The 15,410-nt window shown below is 34.1% G+C and overlaps 1 protein-coding gene and 1 non-coding gene across 12 annotated transcripts in view; one reads left to right on the top strand and one right to left on the bottom strand.

The window, feature by feature from the left end:
* Kiaa0586 (KIAA0586 ortholog) overlaps positions 1–15,410 on the top strand; it is a 133,194-nt gene that overhangs the window by 18,169 nt on the left and 99,615 nt on the right. For all 11 annotated transcript variants that reach the window (XM_071608002.1, XM_071608001.1, XM_071608000.1 and 8 more), the window contains 4 exons: positions 155–329; positions 1,128–1,349; positions 11,222–11,375; positions 14,326–14,481. In XM_071608002.1, the coding sequence (XP_071464103.1) occupies positions 155–329; positions 1,128–1,349; positions 11,222–11,375; positions 14,326–14,481 (707 nt within the window). The remainder of the gene's footprint in view (positions 1–154; positions 330–1,127; positions 1,350–11,221; positions 11,376–14,325; positions 14,482–15,410) is intronic.
* Positions 13,237–13,339, bottom strand: LOC114088324 (small nucleolar RNA U13). Its single transcript, XR_003581981.1, has one exon. It is a non-coding gene; the product is annotated as a small nucleolar RNA U13 (small nucleolar RNA).

Below are 15,410 nucleotides of genomic sequence, written 5' to 3'. Positions count from 1 at the left end.
CACTGGGATTACAGGAGTGTGCCACCAAACTTGGCAGGTGATTTAATTTTTAAAAATCAAGAAAATTACCTTCAGTGGATGACCACTTACAGATATTTATTGAAGTGGTTCAGCATACCTTATTGAATATATTTTATTCCTTTTTTATTGATAGAGCGCAAAGCATGCCTATCTTTAAGGAAGTAAAGGTACATCTTTTAGAAGATGCTGGCACAGAAGAGAATACTGTTACACAGGAGGCCAGAACTTCACCCAGTGCCATTGATTCTGCTACAACTGTAGCTGCAGCAACTGCTGCTGCCATTGCAACAGCAGCTCCACTGATAAAGGTATATTTTTCTCTCCAGGTATTATGAATATACTTTGTGAAATTTTATAAAAATAACTGTTAAGATGCTCTAAGTAGTTGTGTCCAGCTCTAGACTAAGAACATTCTGTTTGATCTCAAGTTGAAAAAATTTTACCATGTGTGGTTGTGTATTACTTCTCAGAAGTTATGAAAATTACCCTTTCATTGCTCTGATGGTGCTAGGACTTTGTAGCACTGAAAGTCACAAATCCTAGGAAGCCTCTTAGTTCTGGGTAACTAGGATGATTGGTCATCCTTATTTGAGAACTAGAAGACAGCTTAGATTACGTAGACCTAACCTGTTAGTTTGTAATGGGAAAGGAGAACCACGTCACAGGAGGAAAAAGATTTTAGAGCTAACAGGTGGGAGAGCCAAGATGAGAACTTAAGACTGCTAACCTAACTCAGTTTTACATTAGTGAAGTATAAAAAGTTGTTTTCTTGCTATTTCTGTCTCTTTAATTTCCACTTAAGTATTTCTTATTTCTGCATTATAAACTTCTATGAGGCAAAAAAAAAATTTTTTTTAATGAGAGGAAACATAAATCCTAAGGATTGTGATCTCCTACCCTTTACTTTTTAATTTTTTTTCCTGCCTTTTACTTTTGTGACTCTAAAAATAAAGGCATCAAATCATCAGAGATACAGTGAGTAAAGGTTCTACTTTGACAATTTCTCAAATCAGTTGCTATAAATAACCTTCTTTGTAATTGACCATATTTTATTGTCTTTCTGTACTATAATATAAAAAATTATTTTGTGATTTTTATCCTTTTAGGTGCAGAGTGATTTGGAAGCAAAAGTTAATTCTGTTACAGAATTACTTAATAAGTTACAGGAGACCGATAAACACTTACAACGTGTTACAGAACAGCAAGCAAGCATTCAGAATAAAGAAGAGAAATTACATTGTCACGATCATGAGAAGCGAATGAATGTATTTATGGAGCAGCAAATTAAGCATCTTGAAAAATTACAACAGCAACAAATAGATATTCAGGTATCTATAAGAAAGCCAGTATACATTTCACGATTTTTTTTTTATCACTTGCATATCCAAGTTAATTTTCATTGCTAATTGTAGTAGTTCATTAGATTGTAACAGTTTTAATTTTTAAATCATGATTTGCTTGCCAGGTGGACCAGAGTATGTATGTTCTAGCTTAAAGTATTGCTTAGTTATTTTTTCCTCTTTTTGTGGTCTTTTTTTTCACACTTTTTTTTTTTTTTGGTAGTGGTGATTAAACCCAGGGGGTGCTTACCACTGAGCCATATCCTCAGCCCTTTTAATTCTTTTTATTTAGAGATAGGGTCTTGCTATGTTGCCCAATGCTGCCTTGCTAAGTTGCTGAGGCTTACCTGGAATTTGTGATCCTCCTGTCTTAACCTTCCAAATCACTGGGATTATAGGCATGCACCACCACGCCTTACTGTTCACACCATTTTTAAAGCAGTGATTTGTTTATATAAGCAGTTCTTAGCTTGAGAATGTGCATCATAATCACTTGGAGAGCTTTATAAAAGTACACGTGCTTGAACCTCTCAGATTCTGAGAGAGCAAGTCTGAGGTGGTACCTGGCAATCTTGAAAACTCTGATTCTGATGTGCACTCTTGGATGAGAACAACCTTCTGTACATATTTGCTTCTGCATATAATTAATTTGAAAGAATGATATTTTTTTAAATTTAATTTTTTATTGTAATTTGTTATATATGACAGCAGAATGCATTACAGTTCCTATTACATATATAGAGCACAATTTTTCATATCTCTGGTTGTATACAAAGTATATTCACACCATTTGTGTCTTCATACATGTACTTAGGGTAATGATGTCCATCTCATTTCACTATCTTTCCTCCCCCATGTCCCCTCCCTTCCCCTCCCACCCCTTTGCCCTATCTAGAGTTCGTCTAATCCTCCCTTTCTCCCCCTCCCAACTCCACTATGAATCAGCCTCCTTATATCAGAGAAAATATTCGACATTTGGCTTTTGGGATTGGCTAACTTCACTTAGCATTATATTCTTCAACTCCATCCATTTACCTGCAAATGTCATGATCTTATTCTCTTTTATTGCTGAGTAATATTCCATTGTGTATATATACCACAATTTCTTTACCCATTCATTTACTGATGGGCATCTAGGTTGGTTCCACAGTTTAGCTATTATGAATTGTGCTGTAATAAACACTGACGTGGCTGTGTCCCTTTAGTATGCTGTTTTTAAATCCTTTGAGTGTACATTGAGGAGTGGGACAGCTGGGTCAAAAGGTGGTTTCATTCCAAGTTTTCCAAGGAATCTCCATACTGCTTTCCATATTAGCTGCACCAATTTGCAGTCCCACCAGCAATGTATGAGTGTGCCTTTTTCCCCACATCCTCGCCAACACTTATTGTTGTTTGTATTCTTAATAGCTGCCATTCTGGTTGGAGTGAGATGAAATCTTAGAGAGTAGCTTTGATTTGCATTTCTCTAATAGCTAGAGATGTTGAACATTTTTTCATATATTTGTTGATTGATTTTATATCACCTTCTGAGAAGTGTATGTTCACTTCCTTGGCCTATTTATTGATTGGGTTATTTTTTTTTTTGGTATTATGTTTTTTTGTGTTCTCTATAATATCCCAGAGATTAGTGCTGTATCTGATATGCATACGGTAAAAATTTGCTCCCAAGCTCTAGGCTCTCTCTTCACCTCCCTGATTGTTTCTTTTGCTGAGAAGAAGCTTTTCAGTTTGAATCCATCCCACTTGTTGATTCTTGATTTTTATTTCTGATGCTATAGGAGTCTTGTTAAGGAAGTCGGGGCCTAATCTGACATGATAAAGATTTGGGCCTCCTTTGTCTTCTATTAGGCTCAGGGTCTCCAGTCTAATTTCTAGGTCCTTGATCCACTTTGAGTTGAGTTTTGTGCATGGTGAGAGATAGAGGTTTAATTTCATTTGCATATGTATTTCTAGTTTTCCCAGCACCATTTATTGAAGAGGCTATCTTTTCTCCAATTATGTTTTTGGTGCCTTTGTCTAATATAAGATAATTATAATTTTGTGGGTTAGTCTCAGTGTCCTCAATTCTGTGCCTTTGGTCTACCAGTCTAGTTTGGTGCCAAAACCATGCTGTTTTTGTTACTGTTGCTCTGTAGTACAGTTTAAGGTCTGGTATAATGATGCCACCTGCTTCACTGTTCTTGCTAAGGATTGCTTTAGTTATTCTGGGTCTTGCTTCACTTTTCCTGCTAAGGATTGCTTTGGCTATTCTGGATCTCGTATTTTTCCAGATGAATTTTGTGACTGCTTTTCTATTTCTATGAGGAGTGTCATTGGGATTTTGATTGGAATTGCATTAAATCTGTATAGTGCTTTTGGCTGTGTGGTCATTTTGACAATATTAATTCTGCATATCCAGGAACTCAAGAAAGATCTTTCCTCTTCTGAGGTTTTCTTCAGTTTTTTTCTTTAGCATTTGGTAGTTTTCATTGTAGAGGTCTTTCACCTCTTTTGTTAGGTTGATTCCCAAGTATTTTATTTTATTGAGTCTATTGTAAATGGGGTAGTTTTCCTAGTTTCTCTTTCAGAGGATTTGTCACTGATATACAGAAATGCCTTTGATTTATGTGTATTGATTTTGTATCCTGCTACTTCCCTGAATTCATTTACTAGTTATAGAACTTTTCTGGTGGAATTTTTTAGGTCTTCTAGGTATAGAATCATATTGTCAGCAAATAGTGCTAATTTGAGTTCTTCTTTTTCCTATGTGTATCCCTTTAATTTCTTTGGTCTGTCTAATTGCTCTGGCCAGTGTTTCAAGAACTATGTTAAATAGAAGTGGTAAAAGAGGGGCTGGGGTTGTGGCTCAGAGGTTGAGAGCTCGCCTACCATGTGTGAGACTCTGGGTTCGATCCTTAGCACCACATAAAAAACAAAAATAAAGACATTTTGTCCACATATAATTAAAAAATAAATATTAAAAAAAAGAAGTGGTGAAAGAGGGCATCCCTGTCTTGTTTCAGTGTTTAGAGGGAATGCTTTCAATTTTTCTCCATTTAGAATGATGTTGGCCTGGGGCTTAGCATAGATAGCTTTTATAATGTTGAATATGTTCCAGTTATCCCTAGTTTTTCTAGTGTTTTGAACATGAAGGGGAGCTGTATTTTGTTGAATGTTTTTTATGCATCTATTGAGATGATCATATGGTTCTTATCTTTAAGTCTATTGATGTGATGAATTACATTGATTGATTTCCATATGTTGAACCAACCTTGCATCCCTGGGATGAACCCCACTTGATTGTGGTGCACTATGTTTTTGTATTTGATTTGCCAAAATTTCATTGAGAATTTTTGCATCTATGTTCTTTAGAGATATTGGTTTGAAGTTTTTTTTTTTTTTCTTTAATGTGTCTTTGCCTGGTTTTGGAATCAGCATGACATTGGCCTCATAAAATGAGTTTGGAAGTGCTCCTTCCTGAAATAAATTGAAGAGTGTTGGTATTCTTCTTTAAAGGTGTTGTAGAACTTGGCTGTGTATCCATCTGGTCCTGGGCTTTTCTTGGTTAGTAGGATTCTGATGGTGTCTTTTATTTCATCACTGTTTAAATTGTGTGTGTATATCATCCTGATTCAATTTGGGCAAATCATGAGACTCTAGAAATTTGTCAGTGCCTTCGATATTTTCTATTTTATTGGAGTACAACTTTTCAAAATAATTTATAAGTATCTTCTATATTTCTGTAGTGTCTGTTGTGATATTTCCTTTTTCATCACGTATATTAGTAATTTGAGTTTTCTCTCTCCTCTTCATTACATTTTATTTATTTTTTCAAAGAACCAACTTTTTTTTTGTCAATTTTTTCAGTTGTTTCTTTTGTTTCAATTTCATTGATTTCAGCTCTGATTTTAAGTATTTCCTATCTTCTACTGTTTTTGGTGTTGATTTGTTCTTTTTCTAGCGCTCTGAGGTGTAATGTTAGGTCATTTATTTGTTGACTTTTTCTTCTTTTAAGGAATGAACTCCATGCAATGAACTTTCCTCTTAGTACTAAATACCTTCATAGTGTCCCAGAGATTTCAATGTGTTGTTATCTGTGTTCTCATTCACCTCTAAGAATCTCTTAATCTCTTCCTTGATGTCTTTTGTAACCCATTGTTCATTCAGTAGCATATTATTTAGTCTTCAGGTGTTGGAGTAGCTTTTATTTTTTTTATCTTATCATTGATTTCTAATTTTATTTCATTATGATCTGATCAAATGCAGGGTAGTATCTCCACTTTTTTGCATTTGCTAAGAGTTGCTTTGTGGTATAATATATGGACATTTTAGAGAGGGATCCATGTGTTGCAGAGAAGAAAGTATATTCATTTATTGAAGGATGAAATATTCTGTATATGTCAGTTAAGTCTAAGTTATTGATTGTATTTTTGAGTTCTATAGTTTCTTTTTCAGCTTTTGTTTGGAAGATCTATTCAGTAGTGAAAGAGGTATGTTAAAGTTACCCAAAATTAATGTGGTCCATTTGACTCTCGAACCTGAGAAGAGTATGTTTGATGAACGTAGACGTACATTGTTTGGGGCCTACAAATTTGTTATTATTATGTCTTGTTGATGAGTGGTTTCCTTAAGGAATATGAAATATGCTTTTTTATCCCTTTTGGTTAACTTTGGCTTGAAGTCTACTTTATTTGATATGAATATGGAAACCCCTGCTTGCTTTCGCATTCCATGTGTGAGTGGTATGATTTTTCCCAACCTTTTACCTTCAGTTTGTGGATATCTTTTCCTATGAGATGAGTCTCTCGGAGGTAGCATATTGTTGGGTCTTTTTTTTTTTTTTTAAATCCAATCTGTTATTCTATGTTTTTTGATTGGTGAGTTTTGGCCATTAACATTCAGGGTTATTATTAAAACATGATTTGTGTTTCCAGCCATTTTTGTTTATTTTTGAAAGAGGTGTGTTAAAGTTACCCAACTTGACTTGCTTTCTCCTTTGATTAGTTTTTCCTTTAGTGTAATAATACCTCCCTTTGCTCTGTGACTTGCAATGTTGGCTGACTTCAGAGCCTGTGTGAAGTTCCCAGGTGCAGGCAGGCTAGTGCACATAGGGGACTATGTCTGCTGCTGTAGAGTCCCAAGATGGGGGCAACCCGGGGAGCCCCACATTGTTAGATCAGGGTCCACACAGGGGTGGCAGCTGGAGTTCCTACCCTGCTGGGTGTCCTCTGTGGGGGCTTTGTCCATGATTTCTGCTTGAATGGGTGGCCAAAAGTTCTTTGCGGGTTCTTCTGTCGGCCACTGGTCTTACTCAGGTATCCAGTAGTCCTGCGTGGGTGAGTAGCTGGGAGACCTACTCAGATGCTGAGGCCTGGAGCCCTAGATGGGCAGGGTGCTTCCTGGGAGGGCGGGGAGTGGGAATATCATTGGCAGAGAAGCTGTATTCTCACTACTTGAATCCCACATCACGGAGCTATGCAGAATGCTGCCTCCCTCTGCCCCGCCATCTTGGATCTCCTCAAGAATGACAATTTTTAATGTCTTTTGAATATGAGGTTCTGGCTTATTACAGAAAGAAGAATTATCTTCTCAAAGAGCTGAGTACACAGTTACTTATTTCGTTTGGAATTTCCAAGTCTTGGAATACTGTTCAACCCTCAAGCTTTATTTTTTTTTTTAAAGAGTGAATGCCATTGGGGCTGGGGTTATGGCTCAGTGGTAGAGTGCTTGCCTAGCATGTGTGAGGCACTGGGTTCCATCCCCAGCACCACATAAAAATAAATAAACAAAATAATGATATTAAAAAAAATGACACCATGTTTAAAAAAAAAGAGTGAATGCCATTGTATATTACTTTTTTCCCCTGGTTAATGCACAATTTTAGAACTCAAAAAAATTATATTAAGTTAGAACATTCAGAAGAAAGTACAAAAATAAGTTTATTAGATCTTAATATAGTTTCACAGAGTGAAGATTAAAGTGCTACAATTTTTAAAATTTAATTTTTTGTGATTACTATGACATATTAATTGTACAAATTAATGGGATTCACTATCATGTTTTCAGAGATCTTTTATTGATCAGGTCCATCCATCCTCCTTCTAACTGTCCCTTTCTCCACCCCAACATGTACTCCTCTCAGTCCTTAGTAATCCATCTTCTTTCAGGTAATTTTTTTTTCCTAATTTCCACATATGAGAGAGAACATGTGGTATTTGTCTTTCTGTGTCCGGCTTATTTAATGGCTATTTAGCTATATCCCCAGTCCTCCCATTCAATCCATTTCTTTGCAAATGATAGGATTTCATTTTTCTTTATGGTTGAATAATATTCCTTTGTGTGTGTGTGTGTGTGTGTATATATATTTGTATATACACACAAAGGAATATATGTATATATGTGTATATATATATACACACACATACACTGTGTTTTCTTCATCTATTCATCTGTTAAACAGGCATCTAGGCTGGTTCCATATGTTGACTGTTGTGAATAGTACTGCTAAAAACATGGGCATGCAGGAATTTCTTTTGAATGCTGACTTCATTTCTTTTGGATATATACCCAAGAATGGGATAGCTAGAGCATATGGTAATTTTCATTTTAGTTTTTTGAGGAAACTGTGTCCTGTTTTCTATAGTAGTTGTCCTAATTTCCATTTCTTCCAGTCCGTATATTAGCATTCCATTTTCTCCACATCCTTGCCAGCATTTAAAAAATTTTTGGTAATAGCCATTTTAAATGGCTAAGATGAAATTCCTTCCTTCCTTTCGTACTGGGGATGGAACCCAAGGCTTTGTGCATGCAAGGCAAGTACTCTACCAACTGAGCTATCTCCCCAGCCCTGATGGTATTGTAGTTTTGATTTCCACTTCCCTGATGAGTAATATAATTGAGACATTTTTTTGATTTTTATTATTAGTTGTTCAAAACATTACATAGTTCTTGACATATCATATTTCATACATTTGATTCAAGTGGGTTATGAACTCCTATTTTTACCCCGTATACAGATTGCAGAATCACATCGGTTACACATCCACTTTTTTACATACCGCCATACTAGTGTCTGTTGTGTTCTGTTGCCTTTCCTATCCTCTACTATCCCCCCTCCCCTTCCCTCCCCTCCCATCTTCTCTCTCTACCCCATCTACTGTAATTCATTTCTCCCCCTTGTTTTTTTCCCTTTCCCCTCACTTCCTCTTATATGTAATTTTGTATAACAATGAGGGTCTCCTTCCATTTCCATGCAATTTCCCTTCTCCCTTTCCCTCCCACCTCTCGTCCCTGTTTAATGTTAATCTTCTTCTCATGCTCTTCCTCCCTGCTCTGTTCTTAGTTGTTCTCCTTATATCAAAGAAGACATTTGGCATTTGTTTTTTAGGGATTGGCTAGCTTCACTTAGCATAATCTGCTCTAATGCCATCCATTTCCCTGCAAACTCCATGATTTTGTCATTTTTTAGTGCAGAGTAATACTCCATTGTGTATAAATGCCACATTTTTTTTATCCATTCATCTATTGAAGGGCATTTCATATATTTGTTAAACATTTTTTCTTTTGAGAAGTGTCTATTCAGATCATTTGCCCATTTTAATTGGATTAATTATTTTTTTGTTAAATTTTTAAAATTCTTTATATATTCTTGATATTAGTCCTCTATCAGAGGAATAACTAGCAAATATTTTCTCTCATTCTGAAGGTTGTCTCTTCACTCCATTAATCATTTACTTTGCTATGCATTAGCTTTTTAGCTTGATGAACTTCTGTTTGTCAAGTTTTGCTGTTGTTCCTATTCTTTGAGAGACCTATCCAGAGAATCATTGCCTAAATATATATATATATATATATATATATATATATATATATATATATATAGTACTGGGTTAGAACTAGTGGCGCTTTACCACTGAGCTTTATCTGCTGTTTATGGATACCCAGTTTTCCCAGCATCATTTGTTAAAGAGGCTGTCCTTTCTCTAGTTATGCATTTGGTCCTTTTGTTGAGGATCAGTTGGCTCTGGATGCATAGGTTCTCAAGTTTGTTCCAATGTTTTTTTTTTTTTTTAATGTCAATACCATATTGTTTTTATTACTGTGGTTCTGTAGTTTATCTGGAAATCAGGTATTATTATGCCTCTAGCTTTGTTCTTTTTGTTTAAGGAAGCTTTGTTTATTTAGGTTTTTCTGTGCTTCATATGAATTTTAGGATTGTTTATTCTAGTTTTATGAAAAATGTGATTGATATTTAGATGGAGGTTGCACTGAATCTGTAGATCTCTTTGGGTCATAGGTAATTTTGGTTGTGGGCTTGTTGTACATAGCCTTTATTATGTTGAGGTATGATCCTTCTGTATCCAATTTGTTTAGAGCTTTTGCCATGAGTGGGTATTGAATTTTATCAAATATACTTTCTGTGTTTGAGATGATTTTGAAATGAATATGTGATTTTTCTTATCCTTCATTCTATTTTTGTGATATATTATTTTATTGATTTGCATATGTTGAAAACCATCCTTATATTCCTGGAATTAAAACAACTTTATCGTGATTTTATGATCTTTTTGATAGGCTATTGAGTTTGATTTGCAAGTATTTTATTGAGGATTTTTACATCTATATTCATTAAGGGATATTGGTCTTTAAGTTTTCTTTTTTTGGTGTGTTCTCATCAGGTTTTGTTAACAGAGTAATGTCAAGACTTCTTTACAAAGCTTATCTTGAGCTTTTCATGAGATTTTTAAAATTAATTTATTTATTCTAATTTGTTATATATGACAGCAGAATGCATTTCAATTCATATTACACATACAGAGCACAATTTTTCATTTCTCTGGTTGTACACAAAGTAGAGTCACACCATTCGTGTCTTCATACATGTACTTAGGATAATGATGTCCATTTCATTCCACCATTTTTCATGAGATTGAAGATAGTATTTTATTGGAATGACTGTAGGCATACAAATTCAAGTTTTTGTAAGTACTCACACCTGACTAAAATTACGTGTGCAGCGTATTTTCTAGAGAGAGGCTGGAAATGGTTTGATCAGAATGCCAGTACCCAGTAGATAAATAACTTTCTTCTCTGAGCCTTGAGTTCTTTGCCTGAAAATTTTTTTTCCTTTCTCTTTACTTTTCTTTTTGTTCACAATAATAGTAGGTATATTAATCATTCAGTAACTGCTTAAATGAAATTAGTTATCTGTCCCATCTTATTTATTTAAAGGGAACTCAACCTACTTTTAGGAATTCTATAAAATGATGTCTAACTTAGCTCTTGTTGATCTGACTTAAAACTCTCTTTTGAAATCAGTTTCATTAGTTAAAATATACATTTCAGGTATTTAAATTAATAGGGCTGAAAACAATGTTGTCACTTTAATTCCCATTATATATAAATGCATATACTGTTGCTGCTACTAAGCATAAGCATGGCTTTTATTTGAGTGCTTACTATCAAACTTTTTTCTAACCTTTACTTCAAATGATGTCTTACACTGCAGGATTTAAAAGATGAAATGCTTTGGTTTTAAATTATTTGGTGAAAGTAGAGGTCTAGAGTTAGGGCCCTTCCTTCTTGGTCCTCTCTTAGGCTGCTTCCATGATTCTAAGCCCTTTCTGAGGTAGAAAGGAAGACACTGAGGCTGGAATGGTTAAAGAAAATGATTAACAGCACAGAGTAGTTAGACAGCCCAGTCTTTACTACCTCCTTCCATAGTATTTCTGTTACTACTGCAGTGATAGTTGCTGTGTAAGGAATATATTCTCATTGTTTCATAAATGTAATAAAATTGTTTACAAGTCCAGTAAGAAATCTCAATATACTTTATCATCATACTAAATGATATTTGAAATTAATAATTTTATTTTTTCTAGACTCATTTTATTAGTGCTGCACTAAAGACTAATAGTTTTCAGCCTGGTAGCGTGCTTCCTTCCAGAGCAGTGGAAAAGTATTCTGTAAAACCAGAACATCCTCATCTTGGTAGCAGCAATCTGTCTTCACATCATATATATACTTCCAAACAAGGTAAAAATATTTAATTTCTTATGGACTGAAAATGTAAGGATTTTCTTTGTGCTATATGAACTGAAAACTTATTTACTAAGTGGTGAGATTCTTACAAAATTTCTGAGTCTTTGTTTTATAAAATTCTTTTTATAGATTAAGTAAATTTTAAATTATTTTTCAACTTGTTCAAATTATGAATCATGTCCTAATTTATGGTTTTAAGTAATGGCCTTTATAAGTTATCAGAAACCCTTAGACATTTAGAAAAATTTACTTATCTAATAAAATTCTCCAATTTCTCCGACAAACTGCATATTTACTGTTTTTCTTGATTGTGTCAGGAAAAAAACAACTGAGTAAAATTATAAGCTATTGAATCCCCTCTTATTTGTAGTTTTGCTTGTTGAGGTTTAAAATTGTCCATGGTCATCTGTGGCCTAAAAATATTAAATGGAAAATTCTAGAAATAAACCAATTACAAATTTTAAATTGCATGCTGTTTTGAGTAGCATGATGAAATCTCATACTGTCTGGCTTAGTAGTTTTGCCAGGACATGTGAATGATCCCTTTGTCCAGTGTATCCACACTGTACTGTTTGTGTGTACAGGTAAAAGATAATACATATAAGGTTTGGCATTAACTTTAGTTTCAGGCATTCATTAGGGTCTTGGAACATATCTCCCCAAGAGTAGGGGAGACTACTATATTTCTAAATATTTTCAGTTTGACTAATACAAATCTGTTTTATAGAATTAAAAAATTATAATAACAAAGAAATACACAGCTTATTTCTTAAACCTTTGGAATTTAAAATAAATGAACAGATATTTTTCCAAATTATTGATGTTTTAATAACATTAATGAAAATCAAAGGACTCTTCATTTAATGATGTACAGGTCTGTGTATTTCTAATTTTTTATTTGTTACAACATTGTTGTATCACAGTCATTAAACACTTCTTTTACTTATAAGGTACGTTTATTTTGCAAATGAGCAGTTCTTACAACACTGTTGTGAAGTAGTCTGAGTCAATTTTTAAGTTGTAAAAAGGAATATGAAATACAGAAAGGTTATGACTGGACTGTTCAAGGTTACTACATTGAGAGTTAGGGCATGAGAGCAAGGGTCAAGAGGTCTGATTTCAGTGTGACTGAGCCTTGATCCTTCTACATAAGTGGATACTTTTCCCCCTAGTATATTTATTCAATTCCACAGAATAATTTTGTTTTTGTAGACTTAAGCTGTAAAGAAAAAAAAAATGACTATTTTATCGATTGCATACTTAATTTATTTCAGTGTTTATATTAGTTATGATAACAGAAATAAAAGAAAAACTTAGTTTAATTCAACACATTCAACAATTAGCCCTGTGAGGTGACACACACCTATAATCCCAGTGGCTAGGGAGGCTGAGGCAGGAGGTTGAAAGTTCAAAGTCAGCCTCAGCAAGAGTGAGGTGCTAGGCAACTCAGTGAGACCATGTCTCTAAATAAAATACAGAACAGGGCTGGGGATGTGGCTTAGTGGTTGAGTGCCCCTGAGTTCAATCCCTTGTACCCCTCTCCCCCCAAATTCAACAAATTAAACTTTTTATTTTTCTGTGTTTTTTAATGAGTATGTGTCACTTTTAGGTAGTTGTTTTTTTTTTTTTTTTTTTTTTTTTGAGAGAGAGAGAGAGAGAGAGAGAATTATATTTATTTTTTAGTTTTCGTCGGACACAACATCTTTGTTTGTATGTGGTGCTGAGGATTGAACCCGGGCTGCACGCATGCCAGGCGAGCGCGCTACCGCTTGAGCCACATCCCTAGCCCTACTTTTAGATAGTTTTAATTGTAGCACAAATACAGTTTTGTATTTTTTCTTTTTTTTTTTTCCAAAATAGGATGGGTAATGTGCTGACATTATAACAAGTTTATAGAGAGGCACATCTGATACAACAGTGTGAATACACAGTCATTACACCTATGACCTGAAAAGGATCTGTATTTCTTTTTTATTAGCATATTGAAAGCATTTCTTATGTTTTATATAATTATTTTCACCAGTTTAATTTTTTCTTTTTTCAGTGTTGGGGATTGAACCCAGTACTTCATGCACACTAGTCAAGCATTCTACCATTGAGCCACACCCACACCCTATAATTTTAAAATTTAATAACTAAAAGTCTATTGACATGACTGTTACCTTGAGGTTGAACAGTTAGGTAGGTTTTAGGGTTTTTTTTTTCTTGATAAATAATACAGTAATGAATATCATCACATATTTAACACTTTTTAAAGTTTTTTTCCTTATGATAAATTCCCAAGGGTAAGGTTATTTAGGTGGTATATTGCTACATGTTTATCAATTTTCATTACCATGAAAAATGTCTAGATATACCATTTTCACCACAACTTTAATAGTACTGAATGTTGCCAGGCACGCCAACCTGAGCAATGGCGAGGCACTTAGCAACTCAGTGAGCCCCTGTCTCTAAATAAAATACCAAATAGGGCTAGGGATGTGGCTCAGTGGTTGAGTGCCCCTGAGTTCAATCCCCAGTATCACACACACACAAAAAAATGTTATTATATTGATTTGTGTTTATAGCTTTATTGAAAAATATTTAGTCTATTTCTTTTGACTTCTAGTTAAGAATGAAGTTATTTTTCTACTTATTTGTTAATAATTTATGTATTTATCAATCCTGTGTACTTTTGGTTTTATTTTTAATGTACAGGAAAGAATAATACTCTCTAATTTTTAAATTTTAACAAGCAAGTTAAATTTCTTATTTATGGGCTGGGGATGTGGCTCAAGCGGTAGTGCACGCGCCTGGCATGCGTGCGGCCCGGGTTCGATCCTCAGCACCACATAAAAACAAAGATGTTATGTCCGCTGAAAACTAAAAAAATAAATATTAAAAATTCTCTCTCTCTCTTTAAAAAAAAATTCTTATTTATTTTCTATTAAAACTCCTTTAATAGAGTTTGAAGATATGGATTTTAATGAACAAAAATCTCCTTTGGAGACACCAGCACCTCGCAGGTTTGCTCCTGTACCTGTTTCAAGAGATGATGAAATGTCAAAGAAGGAAAATCCCATAGAAGAAAAAGAAAACATGGAAATGTTAGGTCAGAGAGGTAAGAAACAATTATAGATATACCTGCCTTGACTAGACCTATTTCAGATTAGGAAATTGTCCTGAAATTTTGTCACTCATGATTTGGAATTCTCTGTGTGCCCTGTAACTAGACTGATATCTCTATTTTCACTACTTTTCTGTAGATGATATTTATGGGACAAATCAGTCTTCTTTAGATTATCTGTAGGAGTTGAAGGTATACATTTATAGTTATTTTTACTATCTCCTACAGGTTATTACTTAAGCTTTTATTAATATAAAAAATAATGCCTTGTTGAGGTAAGACTGATCATTTTTAGAATGTGTTTCCTTATATTGTTTTTAGGTGTGAATTTCAATAATAAAACTCAGGGAAGTTAACATTTATCACCATGTTTTGCTGGAAAAAGTGCTAATATATGAACTATTTTACTAGAAAACAAGAACTTTTATAAGTGACCTGAAATAATAGTGTGCTACAGAGCCTTAAAATGTAGCTCTTCTAGTAAAAGTAAGTGAAAATATTAAGCTGTAGGCTTTTATTCTTAGATTTCTTTAAATGCATTCAAGTCTTACCTTAGGCAAATTTCAAGAATTTAGAAGATAATAAATATTTATTAAAGAAACCAATTTTACAAAAAGTAATTTGTTATGTAGTCTCACTGAAAACAAGGCTAATGGGAAGATCCAAGTAATTGTGAGGAAACAAACCTCCTTTTTACTGATTTACAAAATAGTTCAATTTCTGGAGTTTTGTGATAATGATAGTTCCCTCTGTGACAGAGACAAATTTAGTCTTTTTGCCTAATATAATTCATATTTTTACCAGAGTGGTTTATATGAGGTATAAATATTTAGTGTTACTTGGTGAGTATATTTACAGTCTACTCTTTTGTCTTAATCTGTTTTCTGTTGCTATAATGAATTCCTATAGGTTGAGTAATTTGT

This window comes from Marmota flaviventris, chromosome 2 (assembly GCF_047511675.1).
Source record: "Marmota flaviventris isolate mMarFla1 chromosome 2, mMarFla1.hap1, whole genome shotgun sequence".
Classification (NCBI taxonomy): Eukaryota; Metazoa; Chordata; class Mammalia; order Rodentia; family Sciuridae; genus Marmota; species Marmota flaviventris.
The sequence above is the reverse complement of the archived record's forward strand: the minus strand, read 5'-3'. Positions and strand labels throughout refer to the sequence as shown.